Genomic DNA, 15,507 nt, shown 5'->3' with positions numbered 1-15,507 from the left:
AACTCCCTCTATCAGTGCAGATCAGCAACTATTCTGAAACTCATAGAGTTGCATGGGGAGTTAAGCAACTTAACTAGCATCCCACAGATATCACCTATCAGAGAGACTTGAACTCATATCTTCATGATTCTCAGGGCAGCATAGTGGCTACTGTTACAATTGATAAAAATATGGAAAATTATGTACATATTACTAAAAAGAATGTGGACGTTCACTTTGGTTGTTTTATTGAGATTCAGAGTATGTAGAATATTGTAAATGCTATGAATGATACCACACATAAACAAATAGTGAAGCGGGATCAAGACTGTCACCTGATTTGGAAAACAGAGGAACGGTGCGATAACCTATAAATGAAATCAAAATTAGTTAGAATAATGAAAATAAGTAAATTAAAGGTTGCTACAGTATTGCTATAGAAAAATAAATCTGATCTTTTTTCTAGGCAAATTTTTAAAAATACAAAATGTGTTTAAAATTTTCCAAAATAAAATAATCAATTTCTATCCAAGTATAGTTCTATATTTTGCATAGTTCTAATACCTATTAATGATAAAGAAGCAGTACAATTATAGTTGAATTTGGGAGTTTAGTTATGTGACCTAATTATTGGGGTAGAGTATCAGAAAAGTTGATAATGAGATTCTTATTTGAAGCAACTGGAAAATTTTATATGGTCTCTGAGTTCTAATCCTGAAGAGAGGGACTGATTCTATCACTACCTCCCTCCATTAAAGACCTTTATCAACTATAATCAAGTAGACGTAATATCAACGAGATGTACCATAAGTTTGGGGCAGCTAAGTGGCTCAATGGAGAGAGTACCTGGCCTAGAGATGGGAAATCCTGGGTTCAGAAATGGCCTCAGACACTTCCTAGCTGTGTGACCCTGAGCAAGTCTCTTAATTCCCTTTGCCTGGCCTTCACTGCTCTTCTCCCTTGGAACCAATACTGAGTATCAATTCTACAAGGTACAGTTGTTTTTTTAAAGCATCAAAAGTAGAGGCTCCATCAATGTAACAATGTAAATGGATCTTTTTGTTGCTGTATTGATTGATTTGTTAGTTCCTACCTATGCAACTACCCCAGATTTGTGGCCAACTATTAAAAGCTCCGATTCATGTTTAAACCTCTTGTTCTCTTAATCTGTGATCCAAACCACTGACTACCCAGACATACTCTTTCTACCCAAGATCTCTCTCCTTCTTACACTTTTACTTCCTGGTATTAATTGAAACCTACTTTTCCTTTGAGAAAAATCTCCTCATCTCCAAGATCAGACCAAGGAAGAGAAAACAATACACTCTTTTCTTTCCACTCTCACATCTAGATACTCTTTCATTGTAACTTGACAGCCTGAACTTCACTTAAAGCTCATCTTCTCTTGATTCTTGTACATTTCCTTGACCTGGAAACTTCTTACTCAATGAATTCATCCCCTGATTCATGATCCTCATCATCACACACACTAACATTTTTAATAACTTCAATATTCATACTGATGTCCCAACGGATGGGCTCAATCTCCTAAACTGCCATAATCGCTTTCTTCACACCTTCCAGCTCACCATCACCCCCAAAACCTTCACAACCCCATCGGAAGCTAAATTCTTCTCTGACCTCAATGTTCTTTTCAAAAGATTCTCCCACAAACTCATTTCTCCTAAACCTTCTCTTCACCATCATTGAGAATTCTAGTCTCTCAATCTCTCTTTTCCCAGTCTGTCATATCTCCTTCCATTTGGTCATATTTACTTCCATTTACTCTAAGATGCTACTTCAATATACTCTTCTCCAGTTTGTGTTTGCCTTAATCCCTGGCTTTCTTCCATTCTTGCTCTCTCCCAAATCTATTCCTGAGAAGCCAAAAAACGATGAAAGAATAAAAATTTAAAACAAAAAACAAAAATCACTATGCTAACATTTTATGCTATCTACCCTCCTCTGAGTCCTCTACCTTTAAGACAATCATTTTTTCATCTCATTGATTTCTGAAAAGGGAAATTACAAAATGGATGATATGCTAGGATATGGAGTACTAGGAAATGAGATTAAATTCCATTTATGACACTTATAAGCTATATGACCAAGGGTAAGTCACTTCTTTGATCCTCAAGCAACTCATAAGAAAGTAAGTTCTAGACACATTGTGATTTACATTATGGAGACAGTTACCATATAATATGTAGCCCAGGTCTCAAGCATAGGCATTTGCATAAGACTCTCCTCATTGAGAAGAGAAGGATAACTATGCTTTATACTTGCATGAAGGGCAGAGTAGTGAGAAATTAGAAGAGAATTTTCTTCTGTTTCCAGCTTCCAGAGAGTACACATTATTCTAGGTCTCTTCAGAGAGAGGTCCCTGGAGGAAGAAAAAGACTTTGGGGAGAAGCCAACATGTAGAGGGACCAGTACCTCATGCACATCCTTATACCCAGCTTGCCTCACTAGAGACTTCAGAGACTTTCTGCTTGGGTGAAATTAGGTACTACATCTTTCTTAGTTGAGATACATATCTCACTACCAGGGGGAGAGCGCAGTCTTCTGGATGTTGTTGTTTTGTCATTTCAGTGATGTCTGACTCTTCCTGACCCCAACTGGGAATGATCTTGGCAAAGATATTGGAGTGGTTTGTCATTTCCTTCTCTAGCTCATTTTATAGATGAAGAACTGATGCAAATAGGTTTAAGTGACTTGTCCAGGGTCACATAGTTAAGTAAGTGTCTGAGGCCAGATTTGAACTCAGGAAGATGAGTCTTCCTGATTCCAAGCCCAGTGCTCTATCTACTGTGTCACCTAGCTGGCAAATTATCTTTTTTCAAATCCTTAATTTCTTAGTGCTAGCTCTTAAGACAGAAAGAGGGGGCCTAGGCAAATAGGGATAAATAATTTGCTCAGGGTCACACAGCTAGGAAATGTCTGAGGTCAGATTTGAACCCAGGTCCTCCAAATTCCAAGTCTTGTGATCTATCCACTGGGCCACCTAGCTGCCCCTAGCTGGCAAGTTCATATTTGTATAATTTTTTAAATTTCTATTTGCTATCACCTTTGATAAATAGACTTATTTGCTATGATGGTCTTTGTATAACTAGAATTTGGAGGAAAGAGAGCCAAACCTTTGAATATAGCCTTAGAAATATCTTTTCCATTAAATACCTGCTAGCAGAGTGGCCTGAACCCCAAAATTATTTCCCCTAGATTAGAATATTCCATCCCAATGTTCTCTCTCTGAGGAAAGCAGTGAGGCTAGCTTCATGCCCCCATTCTTTTGCTCCCTTCTTTGGCAGGAACTGAAGTCTCCTTTAAAGAAGGATCGGTGATACTCCATAGATATCTGTTCCTAGATTGTGAGTTTCTTAAGGACATGGATTGTGTTTTTGCCTTTCTTTGTATTCCCTAGTGCTTAGTACTTCTTGCTTCCCTTTGAGTCACATGTTGATAACCCATGTGAACATACACATAAGCAGTTTAACATTCACCCCTTACATTGATGTAAACCTTAAGTCCTTGACCTATTGACACAGTTTCCTCTAAACCCCCCACTCTGACAGCTCTCTTTTCTCAAGTCCACAATTGCACCCCATCTTCCTTTCCTAACTGACCCAATTTTGTCACTCCCTAATATATCTTTTACACCAAAAGAAAAGTAATCTTCCTTAGTCTTAGTTCTAATCAAGTCACACCCTTGCTCAAGTGCTTCCAATGTCTCTTTCTTGTCTACAGCAGTGGTATCAAACTCAAATAGGCATTCCTTAGGAAATTACAAGCTGCCATTATATGTTTTAAAATAAATTAATTTTTTAATCATTTCTCAATAACTTTTTAATCTAATTTCCATTAAATCCAGAGCTTTTCAGGGCATCTTGCAACCCTTAGACCTTGAGTTTGACACCTCTGGTCTATCTGATTACTACCTCTTAGATTTAGGTTCTTTTATGTTTGACCTGGCCTACTTAGACTGCTAATCATTTTCTGGTCTTATGCCACTTTCTCTTGCTTCTGTGATCTGTCTCTTTAACTGACTCCCTACATATCTCTGACTGTTCAAATTCTTTCCTTTAAGACTCAACTCAGTTGCCATCTCTTCTATGAAGTTGTTCCTAATTACTTCTTCTAAAGAAAATCTTTTTCTCTGAATTTTTCATGCTCAAATGTTTGAAAGTTTACCAAGGAATTTTCTCCCCATTTTAACATTTATTATAATTATTTGAACATAGGTCCCACCCACCCCCCATTAATTTGCATGCTCCTTAAAGGTAGACAATATTTCCCTTTTCATCTTTTTATCCTCATCAACAATCAAAGTGCCTGACAAATCATAAGCACTTAAGTGTTTACAGAATTGAATTGAACAGTAACATTCATCAAGAATTTGGTCAGATAAAGGTAAGAAGAGGAGGCTGTCCTATAGTGGGAGCTGTGGATCAGATTGCGAGTTTCTCAAGGACATGGATTGTGTGTTTGCCCTTCTTTCCTTCCTAGAGCTCAGAACTTAATAAATGTATGTTGACTGATTGCTAAGGACTAAGATTAAACTGTAAAAATACTTTTGAGTTGTGAAATGTGTTACTATCCCTATGCTCCACTATTCTTTCTCCTGTAGTGCGTTTTTGTTAACAAGATATAATATCAGAAAAGCCTAGCCACTTAAAAATATTAATACTTTAGTCACTTCTGTTCATTCTGCATTAACTCTAAGTCAAGACTGCTTCACTTATCACCTGAATAATTGTAAGTCTTCTACCTCATATCCTCCCTGTAGTCTTTCCTATCTGCAACTTATCTTGCTTTCAGGTTCCATATTACATTTCCTAAGTAACCTGACCATGTCACTTACTGATGTAATACATCCAAAAAGCTCCCCCCTGATTAAAATCTATGCCCAACCTGACATTTAAGGCCCTCAATAATTTGGATTCAACATATATTTTCAGGCTTCATATTATTTTTTCACATGACTCGCTTTCATGTCACACTGAACTTCTAGAGCTTCTCTGTTCTCTTACCTCTTTTCTTTCATACAGACTGTCCCCCAAGCCTGCAGTGCATTTCCTCCACATCTCCACCTCTTACAATCCTTATCTGCTTTCAAGACTCAGCTTAGGTTCTTTTACATCCATGAAATCTTCCCTAATTATAAAATTGAAAGTGAATTCTTTTTCACATGCTTCTTGGAGCATTTTGGCTAGGCTAGCCTTTACCCATATGACATCCCTCCTTGTGTCAATACATATTTTTGCACATGGATTATTTCCTCTATTAGCCTGAAAGCTTTACAAGGGCAGTGACAAAGTTGCTGTTCATTGTTGTGTCTTTATTGCTGAGCATACTGAATCACACAATGTCAGTATTTAATGAATTTTGTTGGAACTGAACTATTCTTTTTAGAAGAATTACCTTTTTCCATGCAAAGCAGTGGTAATGTGTACTGTCCAAGGAATTCATTTGCACCTATTGTAGACTGACTTTCAGCAACAAAGCGTATGAGTGCCATTTCTGGGGCTTGGATAGTAAATGTGAATGTTTCATTCCATCGTGGATCAAAAGCTGAAATATAAAATAAGGGGTATTGTCAAAGAAACAGGCTCATCTTTTGAAAAATGAAAGGTTAATTTGCATCCATAGCTTTTCCTCTCTACCTTTACAAGAATAATAATAATATCAGGAAAATCTGTTTCATCTTATCTATTATCCTATTTAATTACCTTAATCAAATTTAATATGACTAACATGTCAATACACACATATAGATATACAGATATATACCTATATTTAAAATAATGTTAACTTTCTCAAAAAAATGAGCATTTTCATATACATAGAAAAAGATTATCTGCAAAACTGAAAAACTGCTATTATAAACACCTTGCTTTTAAAAAAGAATATCAAAAATTCAACATGTTTGTTTTGAAGTTGCCCTGCTTGCCTGCGTTTCCTTCTGGAATTTCTTTCTGTTCTCTTCAGTGCGTTATTTTTTAAATGCTTCAGTGATCAGCTTTTCTTTCTTTTCTTCTTTTTCCAGGGGGCAATACTATTCCCTCTTGCCCCCAAAATGCCCCACAGGGAAAAAGAAAATTACAACTTATAAATAATAAACATGCATTTTGAGGCAAAACTACACATTTTCTGCATAAAAAATATTTCATTCTAAACTTTGAGGCAATTATCTTTTTGGCCCATAAGAAGTCAGTAATATACTTCATTCATCTCTGCTCCTCATGAGACACAGTTAGCAATTAGTTAGAGGACTAAGAGTCAGTCCTAGTTCTTTTTCATTATATTATGTTACTATCTAAATAGTAATAATAATCTAGTGGTTTTGCTCAATTAACTCTGCATCAGACCATACAAGTTTTTCCAGATTTCTCTGACACCATCTCATTTATCATCTTTTTATCACAATAAAAGGCATAGAAGTGCCAGGTCTGAAATCGGGAAGACTCCTCTTTCTGCATTCAAATCTGGACTCAGATACTTAGCAGTCGTATGACCTATACAAATCATTTAATTCTCTTTGCCTCTGTTTCCTGTCTATAAAATAAACTGAAGAAGGGAATGGCAAATCACTCTAGTATCTTTGCCAAGAAAACTCCAAATGAGGTCAGAAAGAGTTCAACAAGATTGAAATGTCTGACCAACAAAGAATCACAATAAAATTACATTATATTTATATACCATACTTTTTCAGTCATTTCCTAATTGGTTAACACCCTGTTTCTAGTGTTTCACTCTAACAAAAAGAGCTACTATGTTTTCACATTTGTGGGTCCTTTAATTCCTTCACTATTGTCATTAGTATATCAGCCTAAGGTGGGTGGCCATTAATTTAGAAATATCTGTCATTTTTAAAATAAATTTTACTTAACGTCTTTTATTTTTTACATCTTACATACTCTTCCCTTACTAAAAAGCCATTCCATATCACAAGTAATGTTTTTCTAACACAAACACAAAAAAGAGGAAAAATTTGCATAAGTGATCAACAAATTGAAAAAGGTCCTTAAACATATGCAATGTACAAATAATTATGGTCTTCCAACTTCCATGAAAGAGTAGACTGAGGTTATCTTCTCATATCTTTCCTTTTGAGTAATACTTAATCTTAATTATTTTGTTAATCACTTGATTTTCTTGTAGGTAGTCGTTCAATCCAATGATTTTCCTGTAGTCTTTGTATACATTGTTTTCTTGACTTGTTATTTGACTATAGTTACATTCATGTACCACAATTTGTTTAGCCAATCCAAAATCAATGAACATCCACTTTGCTTCTGTTTCTTTGCTATGCTAAAAAGTGATGCTATATTTTGATGTGAGAAAAACGAACCAATTCCATTTTATACAATCACCAACATTTACATAGCTGCTAGAGTTGTCTTATTTTTCTGAGTTGTGTTTACTTTTCTTGGAACTAAAATTTCATAATTTGGGAGAAGTCATTTATTATTGTACCATTAACTATTTTGTAAGATTTGGGTGGATAGAACCAATCAAAGTCCCCAAACTCTAGAAAATCTCTAAATTTTAAAAAAGTAACACTAAAAATAGTAACTATACTTTACTATAAAAACTCTTATAAATCATTCTTCAGGGTCTTTGTAACTACTATGAGAGCCTTGGATCCCATTTTTTCTGCTGTTTCATGCTTTGCTAACAAATTATATAGTTTGGGCTTCTTCTCAGTTATTACAAATCACTCATGACATGTGTATATAGGAACTTTCTCCTTATCTGGTCTTCTTGGGAAATAATTGCCCAGTAATGCAGTCTCTTTTTCAAAAGGTACATAAATTTTAGTTACTTTATTTGCATAATTCCAAGTTTATTTCCAAAATGATTGTACCATATCACAGTTCCATCAAAAATGTATTAGTGTGCACAACCTTTCCAATATCAACTTGCCATTTTTGTCAGATTTATAACTTGCAGGGAATCGGGTGAAACTTCAGAATTATTTTATTTAAATTTCTGTTATTAGTAGTAAATTTGGAGCATTTTTCATGTAGTTGTGAGTACTTTGCAATACAGTCAAACTTTGGTACTCAACAGTTTCAGAATTCATAGAATTTGGTATTTATCACATTGTTGAGAAAAAATTGTCATAGTATTTCACATGTTCTTGGTACTCAACATACTTGCTAGAACTTATTGATATAGAGATCTCCAGTAGTGTATGCCCTCTCCAGTCAAAACAAAGGATCAGATGTTAGTTCAGGAGCATAAAGAAGAACTCAATACTGAGGAGCTGCAAGAACTTCAAAGAGAGCAGCAACAGCTAGTGGCAGGTGGAGTCAGGGGGAGGGGTTCTTCTGGTGAAGTGGAGACAAAGAAGGATGTTCCCTTTTCATTAATTGTGGAAATGTGTGCAAAAAAATTGGTGGAAGAACAAAACCTTGTTGAAAAATATCACCCTGATAAAGTTTTAACAAGCAGAGTTATAAATTTGTTAAATGACCAGACCTTGACCAGACCATTTCCCACTTTAGAAGAATTTTGAAATACAGATGAAAACATCATTTGTTGTGTTTCTTGTGAAGCTTACACCAGGTGAATCTCAAGCAAAGTTCAGTGGTGATAAGGAACAGAAAAGAGAAAGAAAAAGAATTCCAGAAGGGCAGTTGCCCTCAGATATTATGGAAGAGGTGTCCTCTTCCAGATAATAACATTTCTCCTCTCTACCATCCCTATAAGCCATGAACTCTTCTCAATACAGGTAAAGTTACATTAAACTTATTTCATTTAATCTAAATATTGTTTTTATTTATGTCTATACATATTAGTATTAATATTTATTTGGTAAAATACAAGTCCATGGATGTATATAATATCTTATAAAATCTGGGTTTTCTGGTTGCTGGGAATAGATTAATCCAATTTATATTATTCCTTGTGGGAAAAGTTCATTTGGTACTCAATCTGCCTAACAAATTAATACTTAGTACCAAGATACCATTGTACTTCCAGATGCATTTACTGGGTTTTTGTGATGATCGATGAACTTTAAAAAATTAATTTTAAAACAAAAAGGTTAAACTGTTTACCATTGTTTACTTTGACCACTTATTTATTGATAATGGTTACTAGTCATATGTGTGTACATAGATAATGGTTAATTATATATCTTTGATTCCAAACCTTTATCAAAGAAATGTGATACAATTATTTTTTTCCATTTAACTAATTCCCTTCTAATCCTTGGTGCTTTTTTTTTTAAAAAAAAAACTATTTCTTCAATATCTTTAATTTTCTTAAAGAGATCTCTCATTTTTGCTCATTGTTTTCTTCTATTTCTTTGCATTGCTCATTTAAGAAAACCTTATCTCTCTTTAGTATTCTCTAGAATTCTGCATTCAGTTGGGCGTATCTTTCCTTTTCTCTTTTACCTTTTTGCTTTCCTCCATCGCTCAACTATTTGCAAAACCTCATCAAAAAAGCCATTTTTCTTTTTTTTGCTCTTCATTTTCTTTGAAATGATTTTGTTCCTACCTCCTATACAATATTGTAAACTTCTGTCCATAGTTATTCAGGCATTCTATCTAGTTGGTCTAATCTTTTAAATCTATTCATCATCTCCACTTTCCATAAGAGATATTATTTATTCATAAGGGATGTTATTTAGGTCATACCTTTACCATTTGATGATTTCCCCAACTTTCTTTAATTTAAATCTAAATGTTACAATAAGAAACTCAAGATCTGAACCATAGTCAGCTCCAGGTCTTGGTTTGTTTTATTTTTAAAACATTACCTTCCATCTTACATTCAGTATTATGAATTGGTCCTAAGTAAGGGCTCGGCAATGCGGGTTAAGTTACTTGCCCAGAGTCACACAGCTAGGAAGTGTCCGAGTCCAGATTTGAACCCAGTACCTCCCATCTCCACACATGACTCTCTGTCTACTAAGTCACCTTAGACCTCTGAGGCCCTGTTTTAATTGATTTTACAGAACTTCTCCACCTTTGGCTGCAAGCATATAATCAGTATGATTTTGATGTTGACCATCTAGGTGATTCCCATTTATAGAGTAGCATTTTGGGTTGCTGAAAAAGAACGTTTGCTATGACCAATGAATTAACTTGACAAAAATCTATTAGTCTCTGCCCTGCTTCATTATGCACTGTAAGACCAAACTTGCCTGTTAATTTTAATTAGTTAATTTCCTACTTTATAATATGCTTTGATTAATGTGACATCTTTTTTGTTGTTATTTCTAGAACATGATATAGGTCTTCATTAAATTGATCATCTTTGGCCTCTTTGACATCAGTGGCTGGAGTATAAACTTGTATTATTGTGATGTTGAATGGCTTTCTTTGGATTTGAACAAATGTCATTCTGTCATTTTTGAAATTATATCTTAGTACTGCTTTTCTCACCATTTTATTGACTATGAGGGCTACTCCATTTCTTCTAAAGAATTCTTGCCATCAGTAGTTGATATCATCCATTCCTATACATTTAAACTCACTTACACTCAAGATGTCAATGTTTTATCTTCCCATTTCTTGTTTGACTTCATGCAACTTAACTTGGTGCATAGATCTTACATTCCAGGTTCACATGCAAGATTGACCTTTAGTGTATCAGACTTTCTATTCATCAGCAGATACATCCATCATTGAGCCAAAATTCTGGCTTTGTCCCAGCCATTTCACTCTTTGTGGAGCTTTTTGTCCTTTGCTCTTTCCCAATTGTGTAGGACACCTTCTGACCTGTCAGGCTTATCTTCCAAAGTCATATCTTTTAGAATTTTAATGCTATCCATGGGGTTTTCCTGGCAAAAATACTGGAAGTGGTTTGTCATTTCCTTCTCCAGTGAATCATATTTTGTCAGAATTTGACACTATTACCTATCTATCTTGGGTAATTGCACACTACAGATCATAGTTTCATTGAGTTACACAAGCCCCTCTGCCATGACAAAGTAGTAATCCAGGAGGGACAATGATATTTATAGCAACATTTTTTGTGGTGGTACAGAATTGAAAATTATGGGGATGTCTGTTATTTGGCCTGAAGATATCCATAATTGTGATGAAATATTAATGTGCTAGGAGAAATTATAAGCAGGATTGTTTCAGAAAAACCTTGGGGAAACATATATGAACTGATGCAAAGTGAAATGAGCAGAACAAGGATAACATTGTACACAGTGACAGCAATATTGTCATAATGATTAACTATTAAAGATTTAGCTACTATGATGAAGACAATGTTTCAAGATGATTCCAAAGACCTCATGATGAAAAATGCCATCCATCTTCAAAGACAATTGATTAACTCTGAGTGCAGATTGAAGCATTTTTTCACTTTATCTTTGCTTTTTTTTAGTTTTTTGCAACATGGCTAACATGGAAATATGTTTTACATACTTTATATTTATATTTTATAATATTGCTTGCCTTCTCAATTGGTTGAGGAGGGGCAGTAGTGTCGGAGGGAATTTAGATGTCAAAATGTTTAAAAACAAATATTAAAATTATTTAATGTAATTGAGAAATATATAATGAAACACATAAAAATATAATTTTTAAAAGATCTTTCTGACTATAGGCATTGTACTCTATACTGCACCACATAGATATCTACAAGTGTTTTGCCTCTTTTCATTCTGTTCCTCTGCTCTTCTGTAGAGGTCTTTTTTTGTAGCACTCAACACTGTCAAAGCTCTGGCTATTAAGATATCAAGAAAGTTATACAGTTAGGAATTTGTATCTCCTTAGCACTGCAAAGAAGGAAAGTGGACTGCAGTGTGAGGTTGTGTTTTTCATAAGTCTCAAGAATTTTAGGGGATGCTGAGTAAGTACAAGTTAAGCATTAATTACTGAAGGATTTTACCTTCCTTTTGGTTCCTGCTGGCTAAAACATGGAAACAGCTGAAGTTGCTTTATCTTTGGTGTGTTGTTTCTACTTTAGAGATGTTTGAAAGGTGAAGATAAAAGAAAATAACTAGTCTTCCATTGCCACTATTTACTTATCCTCCATCTTGTTGGTTACATGACCTGAAATTTGCCTGTCATTTTTAAAATATTTTAATTATTTCCTTAGTTTTCAGTATTGGAAAAACTGAGGAATAAAGGTATTTAGATGACTTTCCCAAAGTCATATAACAAGTTAGGGGAATCATCCTTTTCTCTATGCCTTTAACCCAGTTATTATTCTGGTCACCTTCAGTTCTATATCCAAATATAATGACTGATATAGCTCTTCAGTTGGGAAATTTTACAAACCATGCAGTATTTTTAGTAATCCTGTACTTGCCTCAAAATAAAAATCTATCTTACTACTATCAAAGGTCTTCTGGTGATGATAGCTGTATGTGGCTATGAATCAAGGAACAACACAACTTCAAAAAAATCAATATTTCCAATTTTAAAAAGCCAATCAAGAGATGTGTGGTAGAGGGAAAGGCATATTACTCTTATGATAAGGAGGATCATCATCATCATAGTTATACAGTACCTTTTATGTGCTAGACACAGTGCTAAGCACTTTACAAATATCATCTCACTTGAGTCTCACAACAACTCTGAGGTATAAATGTTATTATTATCCCCATTTTTATAGTTAAGGAAAGGAAAATATTAACTTTCCCAGGATTATATAGTAAGTTTCTAAGGCTAGATTTGAATTTGTCTTCCTGACTCCAGGTCCTGCACTTTATCTCCAACATAATTTACCTGCTTCTTATATATAGGAGTTACAAAAGGTAAGAAGATGTTAATGTATTGTGACCTGAACCACTGGAATGTATATCCATATTAAAATCAGAAATCTAATTACAATATTAGAGAGCTCCAGCTACATATCCAAGTATTACTCTCTAATGAATAGAAAAACAACTCCATGCTTTTGGACTCTTGCTATTATTTTAAGTCAGGTTTATCTACTCTGTGACGTAGATATCTAAAATTATCAATATAATTTTACTTAATTGTTAATACGCTACATACCCTGATCCTTACTTCTGCTACTTAATGAAGATTCCAAATGAAAAGTAATCAAATCTAGATTATCTAAAAGGAGAGAAGATATCACAACTCCGAGAATACCTTTGGCTAGAATTCTTGCTCCACTTTGTGAGGCCTTTTTGCTGAGATCTTTCTACATCCTGAGTTGCCTTTCCCCCAGTGCATCTAATTTGTACTTGAATCTTAATGCAGACACACACTGCAGATAGTTATTGCAGTCCTATGAATGCTGTTAGGATACTAATGAGAACTCTAAATCCTCTAATCTTCCAAAGTTCACAAGGTTCTCTACTGGTCAAGGGTAGGGGAAGGAACAAATTTACTCTCAAGGGTCTGGTTGGAACTGCATTCTCTCCTTTGATGGCAGATGTTTGAATGCTCAGATTCTGAGATAGTCTGAATCAGTTCCTTACGTAGTTGTAAATCAGATCTTTATCAGAATAACTTCTTGAAAATATATTTCCCAGTTACCTATGTCCTTTATAACATTAATTATATCTTGTATACAAGCAAGCTTTTGTAAATAATGGATCTCATCTTTACTATCTAACAATTGGCCAAAAATATAGAGAATGTAAAGTCCATCCACATACATAGATGTATGCATATAATAAAGATATTCATATGTGTATAAGTTATATATGGAATATATAATTTATTAATTTTATATATTATTTATATTATATATAATATACACACATTATATATTGTATATGTAACATACATGCATACATTATATGTATTATATAATGTATGAATTCCATATCTGCTATTGTTGTTGTTTTGTAATTTTCAATTGTGTTCAACTTCTCGTGTCTTCTTTTGGGATTGTCTTGGCAAAAATCCTGGAGTAGTTTGCCATTTCTTTCTCCAGCTCATTTTATAGATGAGAAAACTGATTTGAGGCTGGATTCAAACTTGTGTCTTCCCAACTCTAGAACCAGTCCTCTATCCACTGGACCATCTAGCTTCCCTTGGATTATATATACCTATACATATATAGTACACATATGTGAAATATATTGCATGGGTAATACTTATCTAATGTATGGGTCATATGTACAATATATTACATAAACACATATAAAAATGCATGTATATAAAAGTATATCTGTTTTTCCATACATTTATATGTGGATGGATCTTATATTCTCAATATTTTTGGACAATTGTGAAATATAGTGAAGATGAGATACATTGTTTGCAAATGATTACAAATAAAACAAATACAGCTAAAATTAAAAAGGATACAGATAAGTAGGAAACTTATTTGAAATGAGTTACTCTAATAAAGGTCTAATTTCCAACATATATAAGAAACTGATTCAGACTGCTTTGGGCATTTAGTCATCTACCAGCAAAGCAGAGAGTTCAGTTTCAATCAAACCGCTGAGAGTAAATTGTTTCCTCTATATAAAGATGTTTGAAGACTCTGTTCACCACCTTACAGGTTCTTTTATATGAAGATGCCTCCCATTCATGAATTAATAGCATTCAAGGTTCCTTGTAAGTTGTCTGATAGTAAATACCAGGAGAGGAATAAAACATGGAGATATACGATCAACAAAATTATTCACCACAGTAACAGAAGAAATTCAGCATAAAGTCCAGGTCAAGGAGGGAGTTCTTTATAGGTAGTGAGGTATTCCAGATTCTTCTGTTTGTGGAGGACATTGTACTGATTGCCTTAAACTCTATGATATTGAATTGGGGAATGGCTGAACAAATTGTAGTATATGCTGGTGATGGAATACTATTGTGCTGAAAGGAATAATAAATAAACTGGAGGAATTCCATGTGAATTGGAAAGACCTCCAGGAATTGATGCAGAGTGAAAGGAGCAGAGCCAGAAGAACATTGTACACAGAGACTGATACACTGTGGTACAATCGAATGTAATGGACTTCTGTAGTAGAAGCAATGCAATGACCCAGGACAATTCTGAGGGATTTATGGAAAAGAACCCTACCCACATTCAGAGGAAGAACTACAGGAGTGGAAACACAGAAGAAAAACAACTGCTTGAACACATTGTTTGAGGCAGACATGGTTGGGGATGTAGACTCAAAATGACCACACCAATGCAACTATCAACAATTTGGAAATAGGTCTTGATCAATGACACATGTTAAAACTAGTAGAAATGCGCATTGGCTATGGGGGTTGGAGGAAGATTGGGGGTGAAGGGGAAAATAAGAACATGAATCATGTAACCATGGATAACTTTTCTAAAAAATAAAAATTATCAAAAAAAAAACACTATGATACTGAAGAGTCTCCAGGAAGATATCTATGATTATTCAAAGAATTTGGCCTTTCCAACCAAAGAAGAAAAACCAAAAGGATGGAAAATATTTATTTCCAGAACTGAGCATGTATCTGAATGGATCCTCATAGTGCTTATCCAATGGTATGTCTTTTTAGAACAGAAAAGAGAAACTGATGATAATTTCCTAATGAAAGGTTCAGAACTGAAAAGTAGGGTAAATTGATTGGAGGGCTTTCAGGAAATTGTAGAGGACTTTTACTGATTCCA

The 15,507-nt window shown here is 34.4% G+C and overlaps 1 protein-coding gene across 1 annotated transcript in view; it reads right to left on the bottom strand.

Moving 5' to 3' along the window:
• Positions 1-261: 261 nt before the first annotated feature.
• Positions 262-15,507, bottom strand: part of PLCZ1 (phospholipase C zeta 1) — an 83,407-nt gene continuing 68,161 nt past the window's right edge. The window contains exons 11-12 of the mRNA XM_044679072.1: positions 5,398-5,547; positions 262-347 (exon numbers count right to left, since the gene is read on the bottom strand). Of these exons, the coding sequence (XP_044535007.1) occupies positions 262-347; positions 5,398-5,547 (236 nt within the window). The remainder of the gene's footprint in view (positions 348-5,397; positions 5,548-15,507) is intronic.

Source organism: Gracilinanus agilis, chromosome 5, assembly GCF_016433145.1.
Source record: "Gracilinanus agilis isolate LMUSP501 chromosome 5, AgileGrace, whole genome shotgun sequence".
NCBI lineage: Eukaryota > Metazoa > Chordata > Mammalia > Didelphimorphia > Didelphidae > Gracilinanus > Gracilinanus agilis.
Note: the sequence above shows the minus strand (reverse complement) of the source record. Positions and strands in the feature narration are given on the sequence as shown.